This window comes from Populus nigra, chromosome 1, assembly GCF_951802175.1.
Source record: "Populus nigra chromosome 1, ddPopNigr1.1, whole genome shotgun sequence".
NCBI lineage: Eukaryota > Viridiplantae > Streptophyta > Magnoliopsida > Malpighiales > Salicaceae > Populus > Populus nigra.
Window position 1 is genome coordinate 17,728,883 of NC_084852.1, and position 14,258 is coordinate 17,743,140.

The window sequence follows — 14,258 nt, forward strand, 5'->3', positions numbered from 1 at the left end:
ATAAAATGGTCGTTAGGGCTCATGGGTTATGAGGAGTTTTAGACAATGATCTTCACTTAGTGGCTCAAACAGTCAGAATGGCAATAATAGTGCTCATAGCTATAATCATAGTTCAGTTTAAAATGCACCTCGTAGCTCTTTTGTTCCATCTAGAGACAATTCTTCATGTCAGCATCGTGGAGGAAGCCATAATAGTGTATAGTGCTACAAGAGGACTAAGGTTTATTTTGGTTATGGTCAGATAGGTTATAAGATTCAGGAGTGCTCAAGGAGATAGTCATCAGCTCCGGGAACATCTATTTAGTTCAGACACCATCGATAAGCTAGTATATGGCTTATGGTGGTCGAGGATTTGGTGGTCGTGGTCAGAGAGGTCGGGTTACAGGTGACAAAGGTTAAATACAGCAAGGCAAGGGGCATGTTAGAGTCTTTTCCTTGACTCAGCAGGATGCCAAGCATCTAACACAATTGTTTCATGAATTCTTTTTATTTGATCGTTTAAAGCAAACGTTTTATTATTAAAGGTGCAACTCATTCATTTATGTCCTTGTATTTCACCATGAGGTTAGATAGATAACTTACTCTATTAGGATTTCTCATTTCAGTCTTCACTCTCTTGGATGAATCAGTATTAGTGGAGTATATGTATCTGGATTATGAAATGGAGATTGAAGAAGAGATCTTTATAGGAGACATAAATGTCTTAAATATGGTTGATTTTGATGTGATTTTGAGAATGGGTTGGTTAACAAAGCATGTGGCCTCATTCAAATGTTGGGGTAAGAAAGTGGTTTTATTTAGATGAAAAAGTTGGGTTAGTGTTTCAAGGAGACAAGATTGTATCTTCATCGATTATGTTATAGGCCATCTCGAGGAAAATGGCATGGAAAGGGGTACAATGCTACTTAGCATATATGGTGGATGTAGAAAGTTCTCTAGTTAGACCAAGTCCCTATAATCAGGGAGTTCATCAATGTTTTTTCCAATGACTTACCGAGATTGCCTCTGTATAGGGAGATTCGGTTTAGCATTTATTTGGTTCTAGGTACCAAATCAATATCAATGACACTATATAGAATGATGCTAGTAGAGTTAGGGAGCTAAAGGAACAGTTGTAATATTTGTTGAACAAGGAGTTCATACAACCGAGTGTGTCTTATTAGGGAGCTCTAGTGTTGTTTGTAAAGAAGAATGATGGGTCATTAAGATTGTGTATAGATTATAGGCATTGAATTGGATGATAGTTCAAAATTGATACTCACTCTCTCACTAAGTTGTTGAGCTCACCTTCTTATTATTTATCCTTTTTAAGCATATAGTTTTGCTATTATATCACTTTTATTACACTTCAAAACCTGCTCTTTTATTGTAATTGGTGTTATTTTATTATATCTAGTTAAAGTTCTACAATTACGATATTTGTATTAACTATTATATTAAGATGTTGATTTATATTATGGACTTTAATATGGTATCAAAAGCTGCATATAACTCTGGCTTATTTAAATGGTAAAAGTTTGTATGTAAGTTTGAGTTTTTATATGTATGGAAACTTGGAGAGGAACCTTGTCTATATGCTGGTCATGGATTTGAGAATCGGGTCATAACATAGCCCTAAAAGAATTTTAGTTTCGATTATGGGTTTTGAAGCTAATTTTTAGGTTGTTAGAGGCTATGAATATGTTTTACAAGGTGCTTGGGGTATTTTTTTTTTTTAGATGAAAATATGGTTGAAAACAGGATTTTCTAGGTCTAAAATAGCATAGCCAGATTTTTCAGGGACTAGAGGTCGTTGGAATCTAGGCACGGCAGTTGACATGTTGCTCACTATTTTTTCCCAAAAATTAAGGGGTGCACAACTTGTTGTCCGCCACCCCTTAAATTGTTTTTTTAGAAAAAGACTGAGAGACATGGTTGCTCCAGGCACGCGCACTTAGGCCTTGTTCTAAAGGCCTAGGAGCTCTTAGCCATCCAGGCCCAAAAGCCTGGGCCTTTTTTTTTTCTTTTTATCTATTATAATTGGATTTCTTTAACTCTTCTTGCTTATTTTTTTAAATTTCATCATTTAATATTTGATTAATTATTAATTAGGCAACATAATTTATTTCAGTTTGATTTTTTTTCCAATCATCTCAATATTTAGTTAGTTCTCAATTTTATAAGTTTCTATTTTAGATAAAAAAAAAATTATGAAAAAAGATTGTTGAACCCAATTGAACCCTTGACTGAGGTCACAGGTTTGGTTAGTTAACTTCTGCTAGATAGGGATCGGGCTTCATAATTTTTTTTTTGTTATATAAATAGTTCTCAATTTATTTAATTAGATGTATGCATAAAATTTTTGAATTCCGCTTGGAATTTTTTTTATATACAAAAACACATTGTAAAAGCATATTCTTTTAAGAAAAAAATATTAGACCCATAGCAAAGCATTGGTCAAATAGCTAGTTGTAAGTTACTCAGTGATTTTAGATGTTTTGATCTAATAACATTATAAATTCATGTTGTAATGATTTTTTATGAAAACACACATATGATTCAATTGTCCATATGATTCAAGTTGGATAATTGGATCCTAACAGTTTAGTCTATTAGATAATGAAAGCCTCCCTCATCCCTATTTAAGTTCATTTTGAGTTTTAAACACAAGAGATAAACGTAATTTTTATAACTACTTTCTCATAGAATCTCTTTATCCATAATTAAGCTAATTTCCTATTAATGGAGTTCTAATATTTATAAAAACATTCCACTTGAAATTATTACAATCAAGTCATAAATAATAGAGATGATAATTTAATCCAAATCCAATGGATATCAACCTGAGTAAGTCTTTTATAGATATTTGCTTTTCCTTATGGGTAATTAATAAGGTATATATATTGTCAAACTTGATAAAAAAAAAAAACCCCAACTCAAACCTTACCTAGTATATGACACAATTACCTTTTAAATAAAGACTAGTATAAAAGGGTTTTTTGGTCTTTTTATTTTTTTCTCAAAACAATAAAATAACCTAATTACTCTTAAAAGAAAAAAAGCTTAAGCTTTTATAAAGGGGTTTTGTTGTCTTTTGTTTAACGTAAAACCATAAATTTACCCTTGAAATTAAAAAAAAATAAGGTTGTTGTCTTAAGGTCATTTTTATCCTCTTCTTATGTTGTTTTTTGTTATTATCAGTTTTAGTTATGGAAAATTTAGTAACTTAACAAACATGAATATTATTAAAAAAAAAAAAAGTGACTGACACATGTTTTATATGTGTTAGCATGTGGACGTTGCCTACACCCTTCAGGCGGTGCTTACGGCACCGTCCAATTACCAAACACCACCATCTACAACGATGTTTAGAAGATATCGGCAGACTCTCCATGATAAGGTGACATGTGTGTCCGACAAGAATTCAGCTTGGCTAAGGTGGCTTTTTTCCCCCTTTTTGTATCTCTTCATCTCGATTATCTCAATGACCCTTTAAAGCTTAAAGGGGGGAACCCTTCATTTATTTTCTCATTTGGATTTGTTCCCTATTCTTTTGATTACAATTTGTTTTATATGAAATAATATATCAAATTAGAATTTGTTTTCAATTTAACCCTTTTTTAGTTTTTCACATGTCAAGTTTGGTCCCTATTCTTTTTATTACTATTTTTTTATTTTAGATTTTTTTTTTGCAATTTCACTCTCTTTTGTTTTTTTTATATCATATTTAATCCTCATTCTTTTGATTGCTATTTTTTTATTTTGAAAAATTTTTAAAATTGATATTTTCTTTCTAGTTACATTCTTCAACATTAAATTGGTTGAGTATTAAGCTTCTTTGTTGAGCCCAAGACTAAAATTTTATGGTTGTGAATTTGAAAGATTTACTCAAGTTTAGAAGATTCGTCCAAGTGTGCTTGTTTTTTTTTTCTTTTTTAAAATCATTTTTTTCAGCTTTATTCTTTAGCATTTATTTAATTTGAGATTGGGCTTGTATTTTTTTATTTGTTTTCTTTTGGATTTTTTATTGATTTTAAAATGATACAAATTATATCACCCTTTAACATTGAATTGTTTAATAATTAACTTTCATAGTTTTATTCAATTTTCTTTTGATAAGATTACCCTAGCATCACAACCAGGTTGTTGATCTTGCATGTTGACTCGAATGGACTCGAGTCGAGTTTTATTCGACCTTTTTTATATTATATTTTTTTCTTCGATTAGGTCCTTCAATATTTTGTATGCTGCAAAATGAGCTTTAAATATTTTTCATTTTATTTTTTATAAGGTTATCACATTCTCATTTAATTCTTTCCTTCGTTATCAGATAAGATCCTTCAACATTTTATTTTTCTTAAAATTGATTTTTTATTTTAGTTTTATCTTTTAGCGTTTGATTGATTAGGAATCGGTCTTCATTATTTTTTTATGGTTTCATTTGTATGAGGTTATCTCAATCTTATACTCATAATCACAAGGTTAGCAAGTTTGCCTAGTTTAACTCGAGGTTTTTTTTCTCTTTTTTTTTTAATTTCACCTTCAGCATTGAGGGTTTTTTTGTGATTAAACTTCATGATTTTATTCAATTTGTTTTCAACAAGGTTACCCTATTATTATAACCAAGTTGAATTTTGGCATCCTAACTCGGATGGGCTCAAGTTGAATTTTTTCTTATATCTTTTTTTAATTGTCAATTTTTTTCACTTTATTACCATTGTATTTTTCTTCAAGTTATTAAATTAATCAAGTTTATTAAACTCAATTGATTTAATAACCCGAGTTTTAATATTTTTTTCTTGATTTTTAAGAACTTTTGTATTGCCCTAATATATATTTTTTTTACATTGAAAAAAAAGATTAGATTGTGGCGTAGTGTGAGCACCTATATAGTGTAGACTAAAATAAAATAAAATAGAAAGGATAAATTACAAAACCTCTCTCTATGGTTTCGAGGCTTTGCCGACCCCATCTTTGAGGTTTTTGCTTCGAAATATTTAACAATTTTGGTGTTCTCTAATCCATGTCTAGGTGTTGTACCGGGATTTATTAATATTTTTTAAATAACTCTTGTTGTTCTAAGCTTATTTTAAGAAGAATCCAAGCCCTGAAAGGTCTCTAAAAATAAGTTAAAGCTTAAGGCATGTGTTTATGCCCAAGTTTTTAGCACGCTTCCTAACTCCTTTAGGCCCAACCCCTCAAGCAGGTGCATGCTTGGACCTAACACCATGTCATACACACGTCCTCACACCTTTTAGGCTTTTGAGTTTTAGCCCAATCTTGTGAGTTTAGACTGACCTGAACCCATCACCTAGCCCCAACTTGTAGCCTGAATCCAACACATATTCCTTTAAGATTTGACTAACCCGGGCTTTTTAATCTAGATCTTCACTCACATCTTTAGGTGTATAAAAATCTCTCATGACCTATCATATTTTCATCATATTAATACATATGTAAAAAATATTTGTTCCTTATTAATATTTATGTAAAGAATATTATCATTTATTAATACATGCTTAAAAAATATTTATCTCTTTTTAGTATTATCATTGAAAGTTCACAATTTTTTCATCATACACACTATTAACAAATAACATTGTTTCTAGGATATGATGTTCTTTTGCATATTTATTACATGCTCTACAAAAATATTAACTTAAACATTTAAAAATCCCTAAATTCACCACAATAAAATTGTTTTACAGGTAATAGGATTATTATTTTAAGCTATTGTAAAAACACTATTCTGAAACATCTTATATTTTAGAACAGAACTATATGTCCTTGTCGCCAAACATACCACATGTACTGTGAATAAATAAGATATGAGAAGCCCGTTTGGCTACGCATTAGCGTTCGCGTTTCTTCAAAAACGCATTAAATAGCCGTTTGGTTATAGATGGTTAAAAAATTAAAAAACATGGGTCCCACCATTTATATGCGGCAAGACCATGATTTTTTGGAAGCAGTAAAATACTGTTTTTTTACAAGTTTCAACCTGTGGTTGAACTTTCTTTGCCTCCATACACAGTAAGCTGTTCACTTTTGTAAGAAGACTATTCACTTATGTGTACAGTATCAATTGTTATGATTGGGAAGGAGAAGAAGTTTACATGTGCTGAAGATGAAGCAAATGGATATGGTGCACTCTGGACAATGCCTCTTATTATGCCTTTAGTTTTCTTTTTCTCTGATTCTTTCTATTTTGTTGCTTTCTTTTTTTGTTCTGGTTTGTCCTCTCTCTCTCTACTAGTTTCGGTCCTCTGTTTTTTTACTTCTTCATATGTGTTTGTTCGCTTGTGTTTCTTTTCTGATCTGTTGTTCAAAGGGGGAGAGCCGGGGGGCTGGTATACTTGGAGGCAAAGCTGGTGCTCGTGTGTTGGCTGGCCAGTGCTTTCCTCTCTCTGTGTCTGTTTTTCCTTCACTTACTCTTCGATCTTCCTTCACGGGGTCTTTTTTTTCTGTTGCTTTGTTCTCCTGTGTTTGCTCATCCTCGCTTTCACCTTCTGTGTGTATCGTTCACTCCATGTGTTTTATGTGTCCACTTTGTGTCAGTCCCCTGTTCTTGTTTTTGCTCGTCCTCTATTTATCACCAGGGTCCTTTCTATTTTCTTTCCCTTTGTTTTCGTTCTTTGTTCGTGCCTCGATAATGGCATGCATTATAGGGGCGAGAAGGATGTTACCACGAGTTGTTGCCGTTTCCACTGAATCGGGATGAAAGAGATGAACAGTTTGCTTTGAAACGACGCCAATTTGAGTTGAGGCGGTCATTCTTCAATTTGGCCACTGGAATTATGATATCTTGCAATCAGGCTCTTATTCATAGAAAATTCTCTTCTTTTTTTTTTAATTTGGCCCCTGGATCAATTTCAATTTTTAATTTTATTTTTAATTATGTTTTATTCAAAAAAAAATTAGAAGAAGATCGCTTGATGACGTAGCAATTACAAAATTTAATCGCAATTTCAATTTTGTTCCTGATGATATTTTACCTGATGTTGCGCGCTTAAGAAACTAAAGAAACTGTAGTCCGAATGGATTTCATACGTAATGAAATTGTAGATAGTTTAATGGAACAATAAAAAATATTTGATATAAATATTATTTATTTCATGATATAATAGGAGTAGTTAAATCTATAATATTTAAATTAAAAACCATCAATATATATATATATATATATATATATATATATATATATATATATATATATATATATATATATATATATATATATATATATATATATATATATATATAACCTCAATTTGAAAAGTAATTTTTTAACCAAACACATTAAACTATTTTTTATTCAACCTCAATTTCAACCACAGTTTTATCCAAATACATATAAATACCAAACCAACCTCAATTAAAAATACTTTTTTATAAAACAACTTTTTTCAAGTGTTATCACCATTACAACAAACTCCTGAGAATACAAAAGGAGACCAGATCCAAGACTCAAGAACAAATGAAATGGTGTTTTGCAAACCTGGACAGAAATTAAAAATAAATAATTGTAGGTTGAGCAAACATACAAGGAAAGGAAACAGTATCAAGAATCATGGATCCAAGATAGCATGATTCTTGAGTGCCAAAGTATATGATCAAGCAAAACTTCGTCATGTTGTTCACGAAAAATGAAACATGAAACGCAAAGCGTGCTTGTGAAAACCATCATACGTGAAATTGAGCATATATTCATACATGGAAGCTTGTGTCGGAGAGGATATCGTTTTGGTAGCATCCACAATGATTTCTGAAGAGACTTGACACACTTCTACAGGCATGTTTATGGCTTCAAGTTATATCTGAGCAAACACCCGGGGGTCCATGTATTATTAGGTCCCCAAATAGTGCAGTGGTAGTCATACGCTAGAAGTACCATCTGAATGCAGTTCCAAGTGCATTTGTTCTACAAGAATTTTTTCAACAGAGTCTACAAAGCTTGACAAGTTCTGCCGCGTGTGTACATCCAAGGAGTTCGCCGCTTCCTATGATTGAAAATTACACAACCAACGGAAAATCAGCGAAAACCCAAAGAATATACACCCACATATACCTTGCTGAATACGTGCACCCAATATGTTCAAACAAACCTGAACCTTTCAAAGATTACTTCTACACCACCACCACCATTATTAAAAGCACTTGTCATTAGCCTACTATTAGCATGCTTATGAGTCTTATCTATACATAGATCTTCAATCAAATTTGCAATCAATCAGAAACACGACTATGTTCTGATTAGCATAAAAAGCAAAACTAAAAAAAGATTAAAGAATGCATGACAAGATGTAGGTAGAAATGTGAAAATTGACTGACTGGGAGAAGTAATACAGATATCAAATTAAAAGTTGGGTAAAAAAGGCACTATACTTATAAGAGATCAAAACTTCTGAACATACGAGACCATTTTATTTCATCCAAAAAAATATTGAAGAACAAGAAACACAATGCTCACCTCTTTCATCCCAAAAAAAATAGAAAAACAAGGAAGAAGGCAAAAACGCTCACCTCAACCTTGCAGAGAAAGCCCAACGAAATTTCCTTTGCATGGTGATTTGAGTTCTTGAGAGATACCAATTTCAATGGGGAATTTGTTATGGGCCAACCCTGAGAAACTTCCATAAAAGCATCAACACCCCCAACCATATGAGCAACTATTATTTCATCTCTGTCCAAGTATTCAATGGATTGCCTGCAATACAAATTAAGTTATTCTAAAACTGCAAATGCTTTGAAGAATTTGTTTTCACATCTGAGATTATTTCAGAACCTCAAAGTTCTAATAACTTTTGCTCAAGCACAGCACTCTCACCTGGATGTACTTGCACTCCTTGCCACCAATCGTCTCAAAGTAGACTGAATAATTCTATCTTGAGCTTTTCTTACAAACCACTCCAGTGAAGAGCTTGTCTCCATCAATGCCAAGTGCAAAAACATTTGCCTGTGACATTGCAAGACTATGTTTCAATGAACCTAAAGGAAAATCTCACAGCAAATAACACAAAAATATTCTCATATAAGACTCCGTGAGTTTGTTCTTCAAGTAACATATCAAGTTTAAGGTAAGATGGATAAGAAATCTTCACTCCATCTTAATCAGCATCAAAAGGGAAAAGAGGAAGAAAAAAGAAACCTTTGACATTAAAAAGTGAGAAATACCAAACAGTACAAACCTGAAAGACTTTGCAGCATCAACAATGTCTCCTATATATATGTCATTCGGAAACATCTGCGTGAAAACAATAAGTTAAGATGAGCATCATAAGATCATCCAATGATTGATCAACGAATGAAAATCAAGATGGCATGGTAGCAGGAATTTGAAAGGAGTAAGATCCTAAAGCCAGATTGCTACACAACATTTAGAAGCGCATGAAAATCTATGCTCGGGTCCTTTGCATTCTTTATAGGTGAGACGTTTGAGATTTTGGTCCATGCCTATTAGCCTTAACTTGTTTCCAAATGTCATTAAATTAAATATCTGAAATCTATTCACTTGCTCAATTCAGATTAAGTTTTATGAAGCTAAAATTTAAGTTCCATATTTTAACTAGACTGCGAAAAAAGACTGGTATGCTTTCAGTTCATACTAATTTTGTCCACAGATTATCTCAGAATATAAAGTTCTTTAGACTGCACATTAACACTTTACTGACAGAAATGCAACTTGCGCAGTCAACTTTCTGTCTAGTTCAAAGACTTTGATACGAGATGCATTTCATCTATCCTGTATTTCAGTTCTATTACTCAACTCATGTCATATCAAACTTATCCAAAAGCCAGAATATGGTAGCAGAAAGAAGCAAAAGTTAAACTACAAAACATAAACAAAATCCAAAAAGTGGTAAGAAATGTAACAAGTGAGGGGAATGTGGAGGAAACTAAACTAACTTTGACAAATACAAAACATGGACTATCTTGGCCATTCCATATCTCTTGCCTATTCACATGAGATTTAATGAGTTTGAATGCCAAAATGAAAAATTGAGAGAGAATCGGGGTGGAATCAACAATAAAGATGGTATAGCCTTGTATAAATACTGTACAATTGAATGTAGTTCAAATCTTCCTTCATTTTCTATTTTCTATTATTCTGTAACTGGATCTACTTGGGAACACATTCTGTTGCATCAATTGCTAATAAGGCTGTAGCTTCTTGTTGCGCAGTTATGGTATCTTCCTATCTGCTGAAACATTTTTACTGAATTGATTGTGCAAACATAAAGCATACAAATAAGTAATTCAGATGCCTAGGACACCCCTAAATTACCTATCCATCGCATGTCACGGTAAAGGATGGACAGCCAGCCTCACAAACATTGGAGACCATGTAACACCCAAAAACCATTTGGGCAGCCCAGTAAGTCCAGTGTAAAATGTTCCATAACTGAAAAGGTACCCATTGTGATACATTTATATTTTAGCATGATCTCGTTTATGGTGATTAGATTTCTTAGACCAAACCATCAGCTCACCACATATCATTCAGTTTGCATTGTAATGCTACAAAACTTTTAGCATCAATGTGTTATCTAAGATTCCTTTTCTTTTCCTTCTTTGGGAAACAAGATGCATAGGAAGAATAAGGAAAGACAATTCATAATTTTGGAGAGATTTTAGTTACTCATACCTCAACTTTCTTAATCTCCATACTTCCATTGGTAACTTCTATGAGAAATTCATGGTTTATTTCATATGGCACATTAGTTTCTTCAATCTTCTGTAGGAACAATACATCTTGTTTTGGAATATAAGTCCGCAATGACAATCTAATGCAGGTTCCATCAAATTCAATGACTTTCAGACCCGACAATACATCTTCAATTTGTTCTATGGCATCATACCTGACAACAATGAAAAGAGAAGCTTATACATGACAGGTGCAGGAAAAAAAAATCTAAGCAAATAAGTAAAGTCTAAACCAAAAGAGTTACCATTTGCATACGGAATCAAGATCCTGCATGGACTTCAAAATCCTTGTGCTTTCCTCAATCTGATTATCGAGCTTCAAAATCTGAAATGCAAGCAGACATACTCATGAAATGCTATCAATGAATAGTTGCTCAAGGAAATGAATTCAAGGTAAAAAAAAAAGTTAGATAATTGGTGAGTGAAACAGGCAGTACTGGTATTGCATTTTGAAGTTCTAAGGTGCATCACCATTGAAACTCATAACTGAAATGTAATAGAAAGAATCCCAATAGCATTCCCTGGTGCTAAGTCAATCAGGCATGATACAGAAACCAGTTGATTCAATTTCAGAACCTCATAGCTTAGTAATTGCACAAATGCATTAGTCTGTCCATGTAATTTCAGCTACTATAATTCTCAAGTTGCAAACAAGGATAAACTTAAGAATCAAGTTATCAATACCTCAAACTTGTTTTCTTCATTTGTGTTTATCAAATTTGATTGATTTTCTCCACTTGAAAAGTGCTCCATCTGTTCATCTCCTTTTTCTTTCTCTCGATCCTACCAAAAGGTGGGTAAAAATGAGATGCTAAGGGTTGTGATTAGTTCTTCAGATAATCTGAAAAGTGAAGTGATAGAAGACATGGAATTACACAGTAAAACTGTTGCTGAAGAAACTTGTTTAACACCATCAAGGATAATGTTTCACTTACACAGTCAGAGTTGCAGTGAATTTTTGTCATTCCACCCCTTAGTCTTTAGATTTAATTTCACCTTTTCTGGTACATGATATCCACTAATTTCCACAAAAGTCCAAACTATCCATTCAAAAACGAATAGAAAATCCCACATAATAAGGAAGACTAATTTATTTATTAACCAGACAATATTTACTCTACAATTAGTTGTGTTGAAAACCCCTTTGTATCATCAAAAATTTTATGTCATCAAACATTTTGCAGTCATTATCGTGGCCTTTACCTCCATAAAATTAAGCATAAGCATACAATCCACAACATTATTATCAGCGAATCTTTTCTCCGCGACCAAAAAGGAAGCACATAACAACAAAAGTCACTTGTTTCACAACAAGCACTTGTAAAGTATCAAAAAGTCTAAATTCAAATCAATTCAACAAAAACCTATCAATTGCTGTCATTTCCATTAAATCGGGCATAAAAATATATTAAAAAAATCTAGCTCAAAGATTTCCAAATTACCCGCTGTGAAGAAATTAAATCCAACGAACACTTCATCCATTCAAGATCATTCTCTAGTTCACTAGAATCTGCAAAAAATCACAAATAATCTCAGTTTCTCTAATATTTTAAACTTGTTATAAATGTATTTCAAAATATAAATATCATAAATTTTTTACCTTCCATACATGTTCTATTGAGCAACTCAATTTCATTAGAGATCTTTGCACTCTCAGCCTCTGCCGCGTCAAGCTCCTCTTTCAAGTGTGCTAAGTATGCATCTACACCAACAAATTTCATAGTTAAACATCAAACAATCACGAGTCAAATTTTTTTAAAAGAAGTAAAAATAAAAAATAAAACAATGCGATTAAAATAAAATAAAAATACACGGAGAAATAGAGAATTACCTAAATCTTCAATGCCTAGGAAACTGAAATCGGAGTACTCGGTTACGGTTTGACTCACTTTGCTCTGTACGAAGAAAAAGATCACTTTTGAAACAACAAATCAAAAGGAAAAAAGAAATATATGCAGAAGAAATAAATAAAATTCATAAAAATAAACAGGATTGGACAGGGAAAGTGGAGAGAATTACAAAATTACCACAAGTTGATGAGCGGAATCTTTCATTAATTCATCAGAATCAGAAGAGTTTATTTCGGAGAAACTATCTGCATTGCAATCTCTGTAGATTTCTTCAAGTTCATTTATTCGACTGGAGAAAAGAAATGAAAACATTTTTTTTATTTTTATTTTAAATTTGAATTTATACACACATAAAATACAAGATAGAGAGAGAGAGAGAGACCTGCGAATTGTGTTCAGATTGAGAGATTCTTGTGTCGTTGAGGGAGAGATTTCCATTTTTTGTTTCTCTCTCTAAAAAATCACCACACTCCCGCTCTTGAGAGGTTCTCCTGTTGAGACTGGAGACTTGAGACTTGAGACTTGAGAGAGGAGGTAGGGTAGTGTAGTGGTTTTATTTTTTAAGGGAAATCAAAACTTGGCGAACAAATTGGCATTTAATAATAATAATAATAATAATAATAATAATAGGCATACGGATTAAAACATATATCTGAATTATTAATTCATTAAGTCAAATAATTAGAAATATAATTAGATGAACTAGATTTCATCAAATTAATGTAACTAGAAGTTTGATCTAAATTAAATTTTGATTTTTGAATTTATTAGATTGATTTTAAATCTTTAACAATTATGATAATATATATATATATATATTGCACACAGTATGTTTTTTAAGGTGTTTTTCAGATTATTTTGTATTTAAAAATATAAATTTGATTTTTTTATGGTTTTATTGTGTTGATCGGAGAGAAATAATAAAATATTATTTTAATTAAGAATATTTAAAAGGAAATGGTAATGATGTCCATCATTAAAAGAGGCATTGTCGTATGGAGTTGGTCCGATGAAGGGTAATCTCGACTAAAAAGAATATTAATTTTGTTCCAAAATGATATTAAAGGTTTTCTAAAAGCAAGTGGTAATGATGGCCCATCTTTATAAGATCCACACCGTGCATCACAAGAATGCTGTTGTGGCCTGGCATTATGCTGACAGTTTCGATTTAGGATTTTACGAATATTCGAAAATTTATGAAGAAAAATTATATCGGTAGTGAATTTAAACGAAAATATCATAGAGAAAGCCCGATATCTCATGTAAAATAAAATAAAATAAAAATTAATGATAATAACAGCGTGTTATTTTTAGCATATAAACAAAACCAAAAATAATTCAAGATACCTAGACGAGTTTGGCGTCGCCCGGGTTCGAACCGGAGACCTTCAGTGTGTTAGACTGACGTGATAACCAACTACACCACGACACCGCTTGTTCATATGTTTTCATAGTATATTATTATTTTAACTATAAACTGGTAGAATAGTTTTTAAGCGTGTAAACTCGCAAATATTTTTAAATCTGAAAAAATGTGCTGCATTGATGCTGATGTATAACCAGAGCTGAATTGACTGGGATATCTTGTCAAACCTACGATCTAGATGATAAGATTATAATAATCTGATAAAAAATAAAAAAAATTATAAAATTTTTTATAAAAAAACAAAAAGATCGTGTTAACTTTTTAAACTCGTGACCCGGGTCACTAGACCTGAAACATCT

General features: G+C 32.1%; 1 protein-coding gene and 1 non-coding gene across 3 annotated transcripts; both read right to left on the bottom strand.

The window, feature by feature from the left end:
• Positions 1–7,352: 7,352 nt before the first annotated feature.
• LOC133680936 (uncharacterized) lies at positions 7,353–13,092 on the bottom strand. Of its 2 annotated transcripts, none has more exons than XM_062103986.1 (12): positions 12,916–13,092; positions 12,711–12,822; positions 12,515–12,578; positions 12,293–12,385; positions 12,126–12,193; positions 11,368–11,466; positions 10,929–11,008; positions 10,625–10,838; positions 9,168–9,223; positions 8,807–8,935; positions 8,503–8,686; positions 7,353–7,979 (listed from the first exon to the last, which is right to left on the bottom strand). In XM_062103986.1, the coding sequence occupies exons 1-12, from the start codon at positions 12,969–12,971 to the stop codon at positions 7,854–7,856; spliced, it is 1,281 nt and encodes a 426-aa protein (XP_061959970.1). In that variant the 5' UTR covers positions 12,972–13,092; the 3' UTR covers positions 7,353–7,853. The 2 variants fall into 2 exon arrangements, with proteins under 2 accessions (XP_061959970.1, XP_061959969.1); XM_062103985.1 differs by having other exon boundaries at positions 12,284–12,385; positions 12,916–13,091.
• A 799-nt stretch (positions 13,093–13,891) lies between these two features.
• On the bottom strand, positions 13,892–13,965 carry TRNAV-AAC (transfer RNA valine (anticodon AAC)). Its single transcript has one exon. It is a non-coding gene; the product is annotated as a tRNA-Val (tRNA).
• Positions 13,966–14,258: the final 293 nt, after the last annotated feature.